General features: G+C 50.5%; 1 protein-coding gene across 1 annotated transcript; it reads left to right on the forward strand.

Annotated features, from left to right (window-relative positions):
* Nucleotides 1–2,104: 2,104 nt before the first annotated feature.
* Nucleotides 2,105–19,366, forward strand: LOC140402869 (FAD synthase-like). Its single transcript, XM_072490494.1, has 6 exons — nucleotides 2,105–2,110; nucleotides 2,864–3,623; nucleotides 4,133–4,280; nucleotides 5,735–5,833; nucleotides 16,364–16,553; nucleotides 19,289–19,366. The coding sequence occupies exons 1-6, from the start codon at nucleotides 2,105–2,107 to the stop codon at nucleotides 19,364–19,366; spliced, it is 1,281 nt and encodes a 426-aa protein (XP_072346595.1).
* The last annotated feature ends 595 nt before the right edge of the window (nucleotides 19,367–19,961 follow it).

A 19,961-nucleotide genomic window follows, 5' to 3' on the forward strand; every position in this document is an offset into this window, starting at 1 on the left:
TGAGGGAGTGCCACACTGTGGGAGGGTCAGTACTGAGGGAGCCCCGCACTGTGAGAGGGTCAGTACTGAGGGAGTGCCGCACTGTGGGAGGGTCAGTGCTGATGGAGTGCCGCACTGTCGGAGGGTCAGTACTGAGGGAGCGCCGCACTGTGGGAGGATCAGTACTGAGGGAGCGCCGCACTGTGGGAGGATCAGTACTGAGGGAGCGCCGCACTGTGGGAGGGTCAGTACTGGGGAGCGCCGCACTGTCAGAGGGTCAGTACTGAGGGAGTGCCGCACTGTCAGAGGGTCAGTGCTGAAGGTGCGCCGCACTGTTGGAGGGTCAGTACTGAGGGAGCGCCGCACTGTGGAAGGGTCAGTACTGAGGGAGCTCCGCACTGTGAGAGGGTCAGTACTGAGGGAGTGCCGCACTGTGGGAGGGTCAGTACTGATGGAGCGCCGCACTGTCGGAGGGCCAGTACTGAGGGAGCGCCGCACTGTGGGAGGATCAGTACTGAGGGAGCGCCGCACTGTGGGAGGATCAGTACTGAGGGAGCGCCGCACTGTGGGAGGGTCAGTACTGGGGGAGCCCCGCACTGTCAGAGGGTCAGTACTGAGGGAGCGCCGCACTGTCGGAGGGTCAGTACTGAGGGAGCGCTGTACTGTGGGAGGGTCAGTACTGAGGGAGCACCGCACTGTCGGAGGGTCAGTACTGAGGGAGTACCGCACTGTGGGAGGGTCAGTACTGAGGGAGCCCCGCACTGTGGGAGGGTCAGTACTGAGGGAGCGCTGCACTGTGGGAGGGTCAGTACTGAGGGAGCACCGCACTGTGGGAGGGTCAGTACTGAGGGAGCTCCGCACTGTGGGAGGGTCAGTACTGAGGGAGCGCCGCACTGTGGGAGGGTCAGTACTGAGGGAGTGCTGCACTGTGGGAGGGTCAGTACTGAGGGAGCGCCGCACTGTGGGAGGATCAGTACTGAGGGAGCGCCGCACTGTGGGAGGGTCAGTACTGGGGGAGCGCCGCACTGTCAGAGGGTCAGTACTGAGGGAGTGCCGCACTGTCAGAGGGTCAGTGCTGAAGGTGCGCCGCACTGTCGGAGGGTTAGTACTGAGGGAGCGCCGCACTGTGGGAGGGTCAGTACTGAGGGAGCTCCGCACTGTGAGAGGGTCAGTACTGAGGGAGTGCCGCACTGTGGGAGGGTCAGTACTGATGGAGCGCCGCACTGTCGGAGGGTCAGTACTGAGGGAGCGCCGCACTGTGGGAGGATCAGTACTGAGGGAGCGCCGCACTGTGGGAGGGTCAGTACTGAGGGAGCGCTGCACTGTGGGAGGGTCAGTACTGAGGGAGCGCCGCACTGTGGGAGGGTCAGTACTGAGGGAGCGCCGCACTGTGGGAGGGTCAGTACTGAGGGAGTGCCACACTGTGGGAGGGTCAGTACTGAGGGAGCTCCGCACTGTGGGAGGGTCAGTACTGAGGGAGCGCCGCACTGTGGGAGGGTCAGTACTGAGGGAGCGCCGCACTGTCAGAGGGTCAGTACTGAGGGAGCTCCGCACTGTCAGAGGGTCAGTACTGAGGGAGCGCCGCACTGTGGGAGGGTCAGTACTGAGGGAGTGCTGCACTGTGGGAGGGTCAGTACTGAGGGAGCGCCGCACTACCCTGTTATGGGCCAGGGTTTAGAGAACCCCAAAGTGTATCATGGAGTTCACCTGACCCACAACTTTTACTAGATTGTGGGATGGGGAGCGCACGGCCCACTCTACAGGTGTGGGACAGCAGAAATGGACAAGTATTTTTTAAAGCAAAACAATGTTTATTCTATAAGTTAACCTTTTTAAAACAAACAGTTAACAACTTAGCATCCATCAATTCAAATCCAACCCCCAAAGAATACAACACTAAGTAATCCTTAATAACTTCCCAAACAACATCCAGAAGACAGAGAAACACCTTTTAACAGAAGCACATCAGGTTTACATTCACTACTGAGAACATTTATAATTCTGAATTCACCAAATGATCAACAGATAGTCTTTTCATGGCAGAGAGATCAACAGTACACCTGCTCTGTCTGGCTTCAGCTCCAACACTGAAAACGAAACTAAAACACGCAGCAAACAACTTAAAATGAAAGTAAAAAGCTGACTGACAGCCCAGCTCCACCCACTCTCTGACATCACTGCAGTAATTATCATCCATTTCTTAAGGTACTCTCACCACAGATATTTATATACACACCCATTTATAAACACCCATTTCTTAAAGGTACACTCACATGACAGCCCTTCAAAGCTATTCTGCCATTCGCTGAGATTGCGGATGATCTTTACCTTAGCTCCAGCCTCGCTCCATATCTTCCAATGTCCTTTCGCCGGAAAATCTTATATAGAGGTGTGAAAATAAGGGCAGCACGGTGGCGCAGTGGGTTCGCCCTGCTGCCTCGCGGCGCCGAGGTCCCAGGTTCGATCCCAGGTCTGGGTCCCTGTCCGTGTGGAGTTTGCACATTCTCCCCGTGTCTGCGTGGGTTTCGCCCCCACAACCCAAAGATGTGCAGGCGAGGTGGATTGGCCGCGCTAAATTGTCCCCTAAATTGGGAAAAAAATGAATTGGGTACTCTAAATGTTCAGAAACAGAAAGGGGGGAAAAAAAGAGTTCTGAAAATGAACCGGGATTGGTTGCCTTTTTGGGAGAGAGTTCCGCATTTCTCCCGCACTTTGTTTGAAGAAATGTGTCCTGGTTTGGCTCTGGCACAGCTACCTCTGAATTTCAGATGCATCTCCATCTGGTCAATTGCAAGGACAGAGGGAACGTTGATCCCCCCCTTTCCTGTGGTGTCCGTTCCTGGGGTGATAATTGTTAAATATCCTCTCTTTTTGTCCCCTGAAGGGCCACACTCAGGACACCAACTCCTTCTTCATGTGTCGGAAGCTCCGCTCGCTGGGGGTCAAGGTGGAGAAGGTGTCGGTCATCCCGGACGAGATAGGCTCCATCGCCGAGGAGGTGGCCTCCTTCGCCGGCCGCTACCGCTACGTGCTGACGTCGGGGGGCATTGGGCCCACGCACGACGACGTGACCTTCGAGGGGGTGGCCCGGGCCTTCGGCGAGAGCACGTTCCCCCACCCCGAACTGGCCACCCTGGTGGGGCGCTTCTTCGGACAGGCCGACCCGGCCAGCCCCCAGATGAAGCTGGCCCGGGTACCTCGCTCCGCCTGCCTCAACTACGGGCGGGACGGGCTGACGGGCGAGCGCCTCAAGTACCCGCTGGTCAGCGTGCGCAACGTCTTCGTCTTCCCCGGCATCCCCGCCCTCCTGGAGCGGGCCCTCGACGGCTTCGAGCACCTCTTCCGCAACGAGCGGACGCGCTACTCGACCCGGGAGGTCTTCGTCGACGCGGAGGAGATGGCCATCACGCCGGTGCTGGACGAGGCCCACCGCCGCTTTGGCCGCCAGCTCAGCCTGGGCTCCTACCCCGACTGGACCAGCAACTACTACCGGGTCAAGCTGACCCTCGACTCGGAGTGCGAGGCCCCGCTGGAAGAGGCGCAGCGCTTCCTACTTGAGCGGCTACCCGTCGGGGCCGTCGTCCCCCTGGAGAAGGATCCCGTGGCTGTCTCTGCCCGTGACGTATACCGGCTGGCGCAGTCAGGTACGCCCCCCCTATCCCCGCAGCCCCCTCTCCCCCCCCCCCATCCCCGCACCCCCCACATACATCCACGCCATGCAGCTCAACTACCTTCTCTGGGAGCGAGTTCCACATACTCCCCACTCTTCCACAGCTCTAATACTCTGTTTAAATAGACTCTGTAGACTGTTTGCTGTCGCGCTCTTTAGATTCTGTAGACTGTTTGCTGCAGTGTGCTGTTTAAATAGACGCTGTAGACTGTTTTCTGCAGTGTGCTGTTTAAATAGATTCTGTAGACTGCTGTAGTGCGATGTTTAAATAGACTCTAGACTCTTCTGCAATGTGCTGTTTAAATAGACTCTGTAGACTGTTTGCTGTAGTGTGTTGTTTAAATAGACTCGGTAGACTGCTTGCTGTGTGCTATTTAAATAGACTCTGTAGACTGTTTTTGTCATTCCTGCCTTAATACTCATCCAACCTGCAACTGATTGGTTGACACTGCAAAAATATGACGTGTGCTGTGTTCCCTGCAGAATCACGGCTTGGCCAGAAGGTGGCAGCAGCTCTGAGGATAGTGGAGGATGCTCTGGCCCAGTACAGTCTGTCTGAGATCTCTGTGGGATTTAACGGTGGTAAGGACTGCACAGCCCTGGTCCATCTCTTCCATGGAGCAGTGAGCAGGTGTGTGAGTGGAGGAAATGCAAGGGGTGGGAGGACTGAAATAGTCGTCCCACACATTACAGCTAGTTAGATACAGAGTAAAGCTCCCGCTACACTGTCCACATCAAACACTCCCAAGACAGGTACAGCACGGGGTTAGATACAGAGTGAAGATCCCTCTACACTGTCCCCATCAAACACTCCCAGGACAGGTACCGCACGGGGTTAGATACAGAGTAAAGCTCCCTCTACACTGTCCCCATCAAACACTCCCAGGACAGGTACAGCACAGGGTTAGATACAGAGTAAAGCTCTCTCTACACTGTCCCCATCAAACACTCCCAGGACAGGTACAGCACGGAGTTAGATACAGAGTAAAGCTCCCTCTACACTGTCCCCATCAAACACTCCCAGGACAGGTACAGCACAGGGTTAGATACAGAGTAAAGCTCTCTCTACACTGTCCCCATCAAACACTCCCAGGACAGGTACAGCACGGGGTTAGATACAGAGTAAAGCTCCCTCTACATTGTCCCCATCAAACACTCCCAGGACAGATACAGCACGGGGTTAGATACAGAGTAAAGCTCCCTCTACACTGTCCCCATCAAATATTCCCAGGACAGGTACAGCACGGGGTTAGATACAGAGTAAAGCTCCCTCTACATTGTCCCCATCAAACACTCCCAGGACAGGTACAGCACAGGGTTAGATACAGAGTAAAGCTCCCTCTACACTGTCCCCATCACACACTCCCAGGACAGGTACAGCACGGGGTTAGATACAGAGTAAAGCTCCCTCTACACTGTCCCCATCAAACACTCCCAGGACAGGTACAGCACGGGGTTTGATACAGAGTAAAGCTCCCTCTACACTGTCCCCATCAATCACTCCCAGGACAGGTACAGCACGGGGTTAGATACAGAGTAAAGCTCCCTCTACACTGTCCCCATCAAACACTCCCAGGACAGGGACAGCACGGGGTTAGATACAGAGTAAAGCTCCCTCTACACTGTACCCATCAAACACTCCCAGGACAGGTACAGCACGGGGTTAGATACAGAGTAAAGCTCCCTCTACATTGTCCCCATCAAACACTCCCAGGACAGGTACAGCACGGGGTTAGATACAGAGTAAAGCTCCTTCTACACTGTCCCCATCAAACACTCCCAGGACAGGTGCAGCACGGGGTTAGATACAGGTGTCAGTGTGCCTCTTTATATATTAAACCTGCTATCCAACAGCATAAATCGCTGGACAGCCTATCATGGTACACGTGTGCGTTTATCGGCGGTGCCCCTTGTAGTTGAATACCCTGCTGCCTGCACCCGCACTGGATGAATAGCGAAGCTGAAGAGAGGTGCCCGACAGAGGATGACCATCCCCCCCCCCCACACTCCCAAAACAAGGCAGTGACTGGTGAAGTCGACAGTATGCCAAAGACGCTTCGTGTAAATTTCCCACTTATTCCCCAGGATGTATCCGGATCGTGAAAACCAGCTGCACGCTCTGTACGTCCGAATTATTTCACCGTTCCCAGAAATGGAGCAGTTCATTCAAGACACATGTAAGAGGTAACTTTCCCAGTCTGTAACTCACTCCCGGGTATCTGTTATTCTATATATAAACCACCCCGAACCCCTGGATTAGATTCCAGTCTGTAACTCACTCCCGGGTACCTGTTATTCTGCATTTAAACCACCCCGAACCCCTCGATTAGATTCCAGTCTGTAACTCACTCCCGGGTATCTGTTATTCTGCATTTAAACCACTCCGAACCCCTCGATTAGATTCCAGTCTGTAACTCACTCCCGGGTATCTGTTATTCTAATATAAACCACCCCGAACCCCTCGATTAAATTTCAGTCTGTAATTCACTCCCGGGTATCAGTTATTCTGTATATAAACCACCCCGAACCCCTCGATTAGATTCCAGTCTGTAACTCACTCCCGGGTATCAGTTATTCTATATATAAACCACCCCGAACCCCTCGATTAGATTCCAGTCTGTAACTCACTCCCGGGTATCTGTTATTCTATATATAAACCATCCCGAACCCCTCGATTAGATTCCAGTCTGTAACTCACTCCCATGTATCTGTTATTCTATATATAAACCACCACGAACCCCTCGATTAGATTCAGGTCTGTAACTCACTCCCGGGTATCTGTTATTCTATATATACACCATCCCGAACCCCTCGATTAGATTCCAGTCTGTAACTCACTCCCGGGTATCTGTTATTCTATATATAAACCACCCCGAACCCCTCGATTAGATTCCAGTCTGTAACTCACTCCCGGGTACCAGTTATTCTATATATAAACCACCCCGAACCCCTCGATTAAATTCCAGTCTGTAACTCACTCCCGGGTATCTGTTATTCTAGAAATAAACCACCCCGTACCCCTCGATTAGATTCCAGTCTGTAAGTCAGTCCCGGGTATCTGTTATTCTATATATAACCCACCCCGAACCCCTCGATTAGAATTCAGTCTGTAACTCACTCCCGGGTATCTGTTATTCTATATATAAACTGTCCCGAACCCCTCGATTAGATTCCAGTCTGTACCTCACTCCCGGGTATCTGCTATTCTATATATAAACCACCCCGAAACCCTCGATTAGATTTCAGTCTGTAACTCACTCCCGGGTATCTGTTATTCTATATATAAACCACCCCGAACCCCTCGATTAGATTCCAGTCTGTAACTCACTCCCGGGTATCTGTTATTCTATATATAAACCACCCCGAAACCCTCGATTAGATTTCAGTCTGTAACTCACTCCCGGGTATCTGTTATCTATATATTAACCGTACCGACCCCTCGATTAGATTCCAGTCTGTAACTCACTCCCAGGTATCTGTTATTCTATATATAAACCATTCCGAAACCCTCGATTAGATTCCAGTCTGTAACTCACTCCCGGGTATCTGTTGTTCTATATATAAACCACCCCGAACCCCTCGATTAGAATTCAGTCTGTAACTCACTCCCGGGTATCTGTTATTCTATATATAAACCGTCCCGAACCCCTCGATTATATTCCAGTCTGTAACTCACTCCCGGGTATCTGTTATTCTATATATAAACCACCCCGAACCCCTCGATTAGATTCCAGTCTGTAACTCACTCCCGGGTATCTGTTGTTCTATATATAAACCACCCTGAACCCCTCGATTAGATTCCAATCTGTAACTCACTCCCGGATATCTGTTATTCTAGAAATAAACCACCCCGTACCCCTCGATTAGATTCCAGTCTGTAACTCACTCTTGGGTATCTGTTATTCTATACATAAACCACCCTGAACCCCTCGATTAGAATTCAGTCTGTAACTCACTCCCGGATATCTGTTATTCTATATATAAACCACCCCAAACCCCTCGATTAGATTCCAGTCTGTAACTCACTCCCGGGTATCTGTTATTCTATATATAAACCACCCCGAACCCCTCGATTAGATTCCAGTCTGTAACTCACTCCCGGGTATCTGTTATTCTATATATAAACCGTCCCGAACCCCTCGATTATATTCCAGTCTGTAACTCACTCCCGGGTATCTGTTATTCTATATATAAACCACCCCGAACCCCTCGATTAGATTCCAGTCTGTAACTCACTCCCGGGTATCTGTTGTTCTATATATAAACCACCCTGAACCCCTCGATTAGATTCCAGTCTGTAACTCACTCCCGGGTATCTGTTATTCTGCATTTAAACCACTCCGAACCCCTCGATTAGATTCCAGTCTGTAACTCACTCCCGGGTATCTGTTATTCTAATATAAACCACCCCGAACCCCTCGATTAAATTTCAGTCTGTAATTCACTCCCGGGTATCAGTTATTCTGTATATAAACCACCCCGAACCCCTCGATTAGATTCCAGTCTGTAACTCACTCCCGGGTATCAGTTATTCTATATATAAACCACCCCGAACCCCTCGATTAGATTCCAGTCTGTAACTCACTCCCGGGTATCTGTTATTCTATATATAAACCATCCCGAACCCCTCGATTAGATTCCAGTCTGTAACTCACTCCCAAGTATCTGTTATTCTATATATAAACCACCACGAACCCCTCGATTAGATTCAGGTCTGTAACTCACTCCCGGGTATCTGTTATTCTATATATACACCATCCCGAACCCCTCGATTAGATTCCAGTCTGTAACTCACTCCCGGGTATCTGTTATTCTATATATAAACCACCCCGAACCCCTCGATTAGATTCCAGTCTGTAACTCACTCCCGGGTACCAGTTATTCTATATATAAACCACCCCGAACCCCTCGATTAAATTCCAGTCTGTAACTCACTCCCGGGTATCTGTTATTCTAGAAATAAACCACCCCGTACCCCTCGATTAGATTCCAGTCTGTAAGTCAGTCCCGGGTATCTGTTATTCTATATATAACCCACCCCGAACCCCTCGATTAGAATTCAGTCTGTAACTCACTCCCGGGTATCTGTTATTCTATATATAAACTGTCCCGAACCCCTCGATTAGATTCCAGTCTGTAACACAGTCCCGGGTATCTGTTATTCTATATATAAACCACCCCGAACCCCTCGATTAGAATTCAGTCTGTAACTCACTCCCGGGTATCTGTTATCTATATATTAACCGTACCGACCCCTCGATTAGATTCCAGTCTGTAACTCACTCCCAGGTATCTGTTATTCTATATATAAACCATTCCGAACCCCTCGATTAGATTCCAGTCTGTAACTCACTCCCGGGTATCTGTTGTTCTATATATAAACCACCCTGAACCCCTCGATTAGATTCCAATCTGTAACTCACTCCCGGATATCTGTTATTCTAGAAATAAACCACCCCGTACCCCTCGATTAGATTCCAGTCTGTAACTCACTCTTGGGTATCTGTTATTCTATACATAAACCACCCTGAACCCCTCGATTAGAATTCAGTCTGTAACTCACTCCCGGATATCTGTTATTCTATATATAAACCACCCCAAACCCCTCGATTAGATTCCAGTCTGTAACTCACTCCCGGGTATCTGTTATTCTATATATAAACCACCCCGAACCCCTCGATTAGATTCCAGTCTGTAACTCACTCCCGGGTATCTGTTGTTCTATATATAAACCACCCCGAACCCCTCGATTAGAATTCAGTCTGTAACTCACTCCCGGGTATCTGTTATTCTATATATAAACCGTCCCGAACCCCTCGATTATATTCCAGTCTGTAACTCACTCCCGGGTATCTGTTATTCTATATATAAACCACCCCGAACCCCTCGATTAGATTCCAGTCTGTAACTCACTCCCGGGTATCTGTTGTTCTATATATAAACCACCCTGAACCCCTCGATTAGATTCCAATCTGTAACTCACTCCCGGATATCTGTTATTCTAGAAATAAACCACCCCATACCCCTCGATTAGATTCCAGTCTGTAACTCACTCTTGGGTATCTGTTATTCTATACATAAACCACCCTGAACCCCTCGATTAGAATTCAGTCTGTAACTCACTCCCGGATATCTGTTATTCTATATATAAACCACCCCAAACCCCTCGATTAGATTCCAGTCTGTAACTCACTCCCGGGTATCTGTTATTCTATATATAAACCACCCCGAACCCCTCGATTAGATTCCAGTCTGTAACTCACTCCCGGGTATCTGTTATTCTGTATATAAACCACCCCAAAACCCTCGATTTGATTCCAGTCTGTAACCCTCTCCCGGGTATCTGTTATTCTATATATAAACCACCCCGAACCCCTCAATTAGATTCCAGTCTGTAACTCACTCCCGGGTATCTGTTATTCTGTTTATAAACCACCCCGAACCCCTCGATTAGATTCCAGTCTGTAACTCACTTCTGGGTATCTGTTATTCTAGAAATAAACCACCCCGTACCCCTCGATTAGATTCCAGTCTGTAACTCACTCCTGGGTATCTGTTATTCTATATATAAACCACCCCGAACCCCTCGATTAGATTCCAGTCTGTAACTCACTCCCGGGTATCTGTTATTCTGTATATAAACCACCCCGAACTCCTCGATTAGATTCGAGTCTGTAACCCACTCCCGGGTATCTGTTATTCTATATATAAACCACCCCGAACCCCTCGATTAGATTCCAGTCTGTAACTCACTCCCGGGTATCTGTTATTCTGTATATAAACCACCCCGAACCCCTCGATTAGATTCCAGTCTGTAACTCACTCCCAGGTATCTGTTACTCTACATATGAACCACCCCTAACTCCTCGATTAGATTCCAGTCTGTAACTCACTCCCGGGTATCTGTTATTCTGTATAGAAACCACCCCGAACCCCTCGATTAGATTCCAGTCTGTAACTCACTCCCAGGTATCTGTTACTCTACATATGAACCACCCCTAACTCCTCGATTAGATTCCAGTCTGCAACTCACTCCCGGGTATCTGTTATTCTGTATATAAACCACCCCGAACCCCTCGATTAGATTCCAGTCTGTAACTCACTCCTGGGTATCTGTTATTCTAGAAATAAACCACCCCGTACCCCTCGATTAGATTCCAGTCTGTAACCCACTCCCGGGTATCTGTTATTCTATATAAAACCACCCCGAACCCTTCGATTAGATTCCAGTCTGTAACGCACACCCTGGTGTCTGTTATTCTATATATAAACCATCCCGAACCCCTCGATTAGATTCCAGTCTGTAACTCACTCCCGGGTATCAGTTATTCTGTATATAAACCACCCCGAACCCCTCGATTAGATTCTAGCCTGTAACTCACTCCCACGTATCTGTCACTCTACATATAAACCACCCCGAACCCCTCAATTAGATTCCAGTCTGCAACTCACTCCCGGGTATCTGTAATTCTATATATAAACCACCCCGAACCACTCAATTAGATTCCAGTCTGTAACTCACTCCCGGGTATCTGTTATTCTATATATAAACCACCCCGAACCCCTCAATTAGATTCCAGTCTGTAACTCACTCCCAGGTATCTGTTATTCTATATATAAACCACCCTGAACCCCTCGATTAGATTCCAGTCTGTAACTTAGTCCCAGGTATCTGTTATCCTGTATATAAATCACCCCGAACCCCTCGATTAGATTCCAGTCTGTAACGCACACCCTGGTGTCTGTTATTCTATATATAAACCACCCCGAACCACTCGATTAGATTCCAGTCTGTAACTCACTCCCGGGTATCTGTTATTCTATTAATAAACCATCCCGAACCCCTCACAGATTCCGGTCTGTAACTCACTCCCGGGTATCTGTTATTCTATATATAAACCACCCCGAACCCCTCGATTAAATTCCAGTCTGTAACTCACTCCCGGGTATCTGTTATTCTATATATAAACCACCTCGAACCCCTCGATTAAATTCCAGTCTGTAACTCACTCCCGGGTATCTGTTATTCTATATATAAACCATCCCGAACCCCTCGATTAGATTCCAGTCTGTAACTCACTCCCAGGTATCTGTTACTCTACATATGAACCACCCCTAACTCCTCGATTAGATTCCAGTCTGTAACTCACTCCCGGGTATCTGTTATTCTATATATAAACCACCCCGAACTCCTCAATTAGATTCCAGTCTGTAACTCACTCCCGGGTATCTGTTATTCTATATATAAACCACCCTGAATCCCTCGTTTAGATTCCAGCCTGTAACTCACTCCCGGGTATCTGTTATTCTATATATAAACCACCCGAACCCCTCAATTAGATTCCAGCCTGTAACTCACTCCCGGGTATCTGTTATTCTATATATAAACCACACTGAACCCCTCGATTAGATTCCAGTCTGTAACTCACTCCCGGGTATCTGTTATTCTGTATATAAACCACCCCGAACCCTCGATTAGATTCCAGTCTGTAACTCACTCCCGGGTATCCGTTATTCTATATAAACCACCCCGAACCCCTCGATTAGATTCCAGTCTGTAACTCACTCCCGGGTATCTGTTACTCTACATATGAACCACCCCGAACCCCTCGATTAGATTCCAGTCTGTAACTCACTCCCGGGTATCTGTTACTCTATATATTAACCACCCTGAACCCCTCGATTAGATTCCAGTCTGTAACTCACTCCCGGGTATCTGTTATTCTGTATATAAACCACGCCGAACCCCTCGATTATTTCCAGTCTGTAACTCACTCCCAGGTATCTGTTATTCTATATATAAATCACCCCGAACCCCTCAATTAGATTCCAGTCTGTAACTCACTCACGGGAATCTGTTATTCTATATATAAACCACCCCAACCACTCGATTAGATTCCAGTCAGGAACTCACTCCCGGGTATCTGTTGTTCTATATATAAACCACCCTGAACCCCTCGATTAGATTCCAGTCTGTAACTCACTCCCGGGTATCTGTTATTCTATATATGATCCACCCCGAACCCCTCGATTAGATTCCAGTCTGTAACTCACTCCCGGATATCTGTTATTCTCTATATATAAACCACCCCTAACCCCTCGATTAAATTCCAGTCTGTAACTCACTCCCGGGTATCTGTTATTCTATATATAAACCACCCCGAACCCCTTGATTTATTCCAGTCTGTAATTCACTCCCGGGTATCTGTTATTCTAGATATAAACCAACCTGAACCCCTCGAATCGATTCCAGTCCCTAACTCACTCCCGGGTATCTGTTAATCTATATAAAAACCATGCTGAACCCCTCGAATAGATTCCAGTCTGTAACTCACTCCCGGGTATCTGTTATTCTATATATAAACCACCCTGAACCCCTCGATTATATTCCAATCCGCAACTCACTCCCGGGTATCTGTTATTCTATATACAAACCACCCTGAACCCCTTGATTCGATTCCAGTCTGTAACTCACTCCCGCGTATCTGTTATTCTGCATATAAACCACCCTGAACCCCTCGATTAGATTCCAGTCTGTAACACACTCCCGGGTATCTGTTTTTCTATATATAACCCACCCCGAACCCCTCGATTAGATTCCAGTCTGTAACTCACTCCCGGGTATCTGTTATTCTATATATAAACCACCCCAAACTCCTCGATTAGATTCCAGTCTGTAACTCACTCCCGGGTACCTGTTATTCTATATATAAACCACCCCAAACCCCTCGATTAGATTCCAGTCTGTAACTCACTCCCGGGTATCTGTTATTCTATATATAAACCTCCCCGAACCCCTCGATTAGATTCCAGTCTGTAACTCACTCCCGGGTATCTGTTATTCTGTATATAAACCAACCCGAACCCCTCGATTAGATTCCAGTCTGTAACTCACTCCCGGGTATCTGTTATTCTATATATAAACCACCCCGAACCCCTCGATTAGATTCCAGTCTGTAACTCACTCCCGGATGTCTGTTATTCTATATATAAACCACCCTGAACCCCTCGATTAGATTCCAGTCTGTAACTCACTCCCGGGTATCTGTTATTCTATATATAAACCACCCCGAACCACTCGATTAGATTCCAGTCTGTATCTCACACCCGGGTATCTGTTATTCTATATATAAACCACCCCAAACCCCTCTATTCTATATATAGTAAGAGGTCTTACAACACCAGGTTAAAGTCCAACAGGTTTGTTGCGAATCACTAGCTTTCAGAGCACTGCTCCTTCCTCAGGTGAATGAAGAGGTGGGTTCCAGAAACACAACATGGTAGCATAGTAGTTAGCACTGTGGCTTCACAGCTCCAGGGCCCCAAGTTCGATTCCCCGCTGGGTCACTGTCTGTGCGGAGTCTGCACGTTCTCCCCGTGTCTGCGTGGGTTTCCTCCGGGTGCTCCGGTTTCCTCCCACAGTCCAAAGATGTGCAGGTTAGGTGGATTGGTCGCGCTTGGTGTCCAAAAAGGTTTGATGGGGTTATTGGGTTACGGGGATAGGATGGAAGTGAGGGCTTAAGTGGGTCAGTGCAGACTCGATGGGCCGAATGGACTCATTCTGCTCTGTATGTTCTATATAGAACCCGTCGATTAGATTGTTTGATGTGCAGTGTTCTGTTATTGAAATATTTAACCTGTTACCTTCCCATATTCATTCTCGGGGAGATTTATAATTCAGACCTACTGAAGGATTTCTACCATTCAGTTACCAGCAGCAATTTGCGAATACTGGGACTCAGTAGAAATTTGCAGTTAAAACTTCTCAGGTGCAAATAGAAATTGTTTTATTTCTCTTCCATTGATTACAATTTGTAAGCCATTTAAAAGGCAATTCGTAGACAATTTGAAGCTTTCAAAGAATCGCAGAAATGATCTTCTTGCTTCGGCAGACAGCTCGACAATAACTTTTAAAAGTCAAAGTCTGAAAATGAAATATGAATACAGGGAGACAGTGAATTGAAAAAGCGAGTGAGAGAGAGCTAATCTTCAGCTTCAAACCAACAAAACAAAAAGTAACAAACTACCAACAAAACCTACCCTACCAATCTACCTAAACCTCCCCAACTACCTTCAAAACCTACCCAACAAATGGCTAAACGAAACTCGTCATAGATTATCACAGAATTCACAGTGCAGAAGGAGGCTATTCGCCCATCGAGTCTGCACCGGCTCTTGGAAAGAGCCCCCTACCCAAAGTCAACACCTCCACCCTATCCCCATCACCCAGTAACCCCACCCAACATGAAGGGCAATTTTGGACACTGAGGGCAATTTATCACGGTCAGTCCCACCTAACCTGCACATCTTTGGACTGTGGGAGGAAACCGGAGCACCCGGAGCAAACCCACGCACACACGGGGAGGACGTGCAGACTCCGCACCGACGGCGACCCAAGCCGGAATCGAACCTGGGACCCTGGAGCTGTGAAGCAATCCACAATGCTACCGAACTCTTCAGTTGTACTGTTCCATATCTATCTTAAGTCATCTAATCACACCCTAATATAATCCTAAACGGGTTAGACTCAAACACGTCTCATTTGACGGCAAGCTGCCCATCTTCAATATGCAACATTACTTCTAATTGTGGCGTATCTGCATACTTGTCTATGTTAAAGAATGCGATATTGTGATTCATGAAAGCCAGCAAAAAGTGGTTTACTGCTGGCTTAGCTATAATAATAATGGAGCCTTCATGTTTTAAGATTTTGATAAAATATTAAAACATGCTGCTGTGCAGAGAGACCTGGGTGTGCTAGTGCATGAGTCGCAAAAATTTGGTTTACAGGTGCAACAGGTGATTAAGAAGGCAAATGGAATTTTGTCCTTCATTGCTAGAGGGATGGCGTTTAAGACTAGGGAGGTTCTGCTGCAATTGTATAAGGTGTTAGTGAGGCCACACCTGGAGTATTGTGTTCATTTTTGGTCTCCTTACCTGAGAAAGGACGTACTGGCACTGGAGGGTGTGCAGAGGAGATTCATTAGGTTAATCCCAGAGCTGAAGGGGTTGGATTACGAGGAGAGGTTGAGTAGACTGGGACTGTACTCGTTGGAATTTAGAAGGATGAGGGGGGATCTTATAGAAACATATAAAATTATGAAGGGAATAGATAGGATAGATGCGGGCAGGTTGTTTCCACTGGCGGGTGAAAGCAGAACTAGGGGGCATAGCCTCAAAATAAGGGGAAGTAGATTTAGGACTGAGTTTAGGAGGAACTTCTTCACCCAAAGGGTTGTGAATCTATGGAATTCCTTGCCCAGTGAAGCAGTAGAGGCTCCTTCATTAAATGTTTTCAAGATTAAGATAGATAATTTTTTGAAGAATAAAGGGATTAAGGGTTATGGTGTTCGGGCCAGAAAGTGGAGCTGAGTCCTCAAAAGGTCAGCCATGATCTCGTTGAACGGCCGAGCGGGCTCGAGGGGCCGAATGGCCTACTCCTGCTCCTAGTTCGTATGTTGTCTTGTCCGGCAATGCTGTTGCTGTGGTCCTGCTCTGTCCTTGGACACGGACTTGGAAAATGTATCCAAACTGTCTGTTTTAATCTAGTAATTATGCTTCCTCTATGAAACTTATGTTTTGTAAATGTTGAAATCCTTAATTTAATATGGGTAAGACTGGGGCTTAACATTTACGTTAAACAGCCATCTTTTACCGATATGAGGTGTATTAGAAATACCTGGCTTCCACACCTACTAACTTCCTTCCTCCCAGGTACCAGCTCCAGATATACACTGTGTGTGGCGACATTATGGAGGCCCTGATGGATCTGAAGAAAGAGCAGCCTCACATCAAGGCCGTCCTGATGGGTACCCGGCGGACAGACCCCTACTCGCGGACCCTCAACCCCATGAGTATGACGGATGCCGGCTGGCCAGAGTACATGCGGGTGAACCCCCTGCTGGTGGGTCGCAGAGTAACGAGGTGCCGTGTGTCGGACACACTCACGCTCCGTACACATCAGTGCAGAGGCACGGCGGGATTTTTATAGGCCCGTTCGCAGCTTCACAGGTGTCCCTCCGCACGACAGGCGCTAATCGGAGCACAGCAAGATCCCGCTGACAGCACTGTGATGTTTTTACATTCCTGCTAGGGGAGAATTGCGCCAAAACCGACCTCCCCCGGCTCGGTGGGGGTGGGATTTCTTACCTCCCTCTGAGGGGAAATACGGGGGCCGCAGTTAAACACCTCATCCTGAAAGACGGACACCGACCTGGCACCTGGCGGACCTCCCTCAGTACTGACCCTCCGACAGCGCGGCGCTCCCTCAGTACTGACCCTCTGTCAGTGTGGCGCTCCCTCAGTACTGACCCTCTGTCAGTGTGGCGCTCCCTCAGTACTGACCCACCGACAGTGCAGCGCTCCCTCAGTACTGACCCTCCCACAGTGCGGCGCTCCCTCAGTACTGACCCTCCCACAGTGCAGCGCTCCCTCAGTACTGACCCTCCCACAGTGCGGCGCTCCCACAGTACTGACCCTCCCACAGTGCGGCGCTCCCTCAGTACTGACCCTCCCACAGTGCAGCGCTCCCTCAGCACTGACCCTCCGACAGTGCAGCGCTCCCTCAGTACTGACCCTCCCACAGTGCGGCACTCCCTCAGTACTGACCCTCCCACAGTGCGGTGCTCCCTCAGCACTGACCCTCTGACAGTGCGGCACTCCCTCAGTACTGACCCTCTGACAGTGCAGCACTCCCTCAGTACTGACCCTCTGACAGTGCGGCGCTCCCTCAGTACTGACCCTCTGTCAGTGTGGCGCTCCCTCAGTACTGACCCTCTGTCAGTGTGGCGCTCCCTCAGTACTGACCCACCGACAGTGCAGCGCTCCCTCAGTACTGACCCTCCCACAGTGCGGCGCTCCCTCAGTACTGACCCTCCCACAGTGCAGCGCTCCCTCAGTACTGACCCTCCCACAGTGCGGCGCTCCCACAGTACTGACCCTCCCACAGTGCGGCGCTCCCTCAGTACTGACCCTCCCACAGTGCAGCGCTCCCTCAGCACTGACCCTCCGACAGTGCAGCGCTCCCTCAGTACTGACCCTCCCACAGTGCGGCACTCCCTCAGTACTGACCCTCCCACAGTGCGGTGCTCCCTCAGCACTGACCCTCTGACAGTGCGGCACTCCCTCAGTACTGACCCTCTGACAGTGCAGCACTCCCTCAGTACTGACCCTCCCACAGTGCGGCGCTCCCTCAGTACTGACCCTCCCACAGTGCGGCGCCCCCCCCCCGTACTGACCCTCCCACAGTGCGGCGCTCCCTCAGTACTGACCCTCTGACAGTGCGGCGCTCCCTCAGTACTGACCCTCCCACAGTGCGGCGCTCCCTCAGTACTGACCCTCCCACAGTGCGGCGCTCCCTCAGTACTGACCCTCCCACAGTGTGGAGCTCCCTCAGTACTGACCCTCCGACAGTGCGGCGCTCCCTCAGTACTGACCCTCCCACAGTGTGGAGCTCCCTCAGTACTGACCCTCTGACAGTGCGGCTCTCCCTCAGTACAGACTCTCTGACAGTGCGGTGCTCCCTCAGTACTGATCCTCTGACAGTGCGGCGCTCCCTCAGTACTGACCCTCCCACAGTGCGGTGCTCCCTCAGTACTGACCCACCCACAGTGCGGCGCTCCCTCAGTGCTGACCCTCCCACAGTGTGGCGCTCCCTCAGTACTGACCCTCCGACAGTGCGGCGCTCCCTCAGTGCTGACCCTCCCACAGTGTGGCGCTCCCTCAGTACTGACCCTCCCACAGTGCGGCACTCCCTCAGTATAGACCCTCTGACAGTGCGGCGCTCCCTCAGTACTGACCCTCCCACAGTGCGGCACTCCCTCAGCACTGACCCTCCGACAGTGAGGTGCTCCCTCAGTACTGACCCTCCCACGGTGCGGCGCTCCCTCAGTACTGACCCTCCCTCAGTGTTGCACTCCCTCAGTACTGACCCTCCGACAGTGCGGCACTCTCTCAGTACTGACCCTCCCACAGTGCGACGCTCCCTCAGTACTGACCCTCTGACAGTGCGGCACTCCCTCAGTACTGACCCTCCCACAGTGCGGAGCTCCCTCAGTACTGACCCTCCCACAGTGCGACGCTCCCTCAGTACTGACCCTCTGACAGTGCGGCGCTCCCTCAGTACTGACCCTCTGACAGTGCGGCACTCCCTCAGCACTGACCCTCCCTCAGTGCGGCACTCCCTCAGTACTGAATCACGTCCCTTTCGCATATCGATCATCTCTCTGTTCCGGATGTTCAGACGGGATTCGGGGTGGACTCGGCATCTCCACGCGGCCGGTTGGAGTCTCCCCGTGGATGCGGGGCCGGAGATTGGTGTAATTCGAGACCTGCTAAGGGCAGCTGCCCGCCCTCTGGAGACGTGAATCGCTCAAGTCGGGCCTTCCTCCTACGGTGGCAGAGCCGTTTGGCGTTATTGTCTGCCTGGTGCTGTGAGCCTCGGCCCGGGGAAGCTGCGGGTGTGGCGCGCCTGCGATGCTTGCTGCAGTCGAATATCAGCCGTGGAGACCCCTTGGCGATTTGCCCTGCCCTGGGCCCACTGGCCAGTTTTGGGAGGGGTGCGGGGTGGGGGGGGGGGGGGCAACGCTGGGCGATGACGGCGGGAGGATTTCCCCCGGCTAAAAAATGCTTCTTTTTCAGGACTGGAGTTACCGCGACATCTGGGAGTTTCTGCGGACGCTCTACATCCCGTACTGCATTCTCTACGACAGGGGGTAGGTGACGGGTTTGTACTCGTGTCGACAAACGGCGGCCGCTCCCCCAAGCTAAAAACCCCTTCCCCTTACGCACTTGAATTCCTGTAGCGCCTTGCACCTCCTCGGGACGTCCAGAGGCGTTGAGAGGCAATGTGCTTTGTTTCTGAAGGTCCCACCACTGTTGTGTCGGAAACGAAGCAGCCAATTAGCTGCGTGATTTCCCCCCAGGCACCACCACGGACACCTGTGCTTTTATAAAGTGAACAATACCCACTCCAGGGAGAGAGAGAGGGAGGGAGGACGCAGAGACAGGGGAAGGGACGGAGAGAGAGTGAGACAGAGAGAGAGAGGGGGAAGGAAATAGTGGTGCAGACAGAGAGGGGAAGGGAGGGAGAGAGAGGGCGAGATGGAGAGAGGGATGGGCACCGAGAGAGCGAGGGAGATGGGCAGAGGGAGAGAGAGAGAGAGGGAGCGTGCAGGGAGAGGGAGAGGTGCGGGGGGGGGGGGAGAGTGAGGGAGGGGCACAGGGAGAGAGAGAACGGGAGGGGGTGCAGAGGGAGAGAGAGTGAGGGAGGGAGGACGGAGCAGAGAGAGGGGAAGGGACGGATAGAGAGAGT

Source organism: Scyliorhinus torazame, chromosome 26, assembly GCF_047496885.1.
Source record: "Scyliorhinus torazame isolate Kashiwa2021f chromosome 26, sScyTor2.1, whole genome shotgun sequence".
In the NCBI taxonomy this organism is placed as follows: domain Eukaryota; kingdom Metazoa; phylum Chordata; class Chondrichthyes; order Carcharhiniformes; family Scyliorhinidae; genus Scyliorhinus; species Scyliorhinus torazame.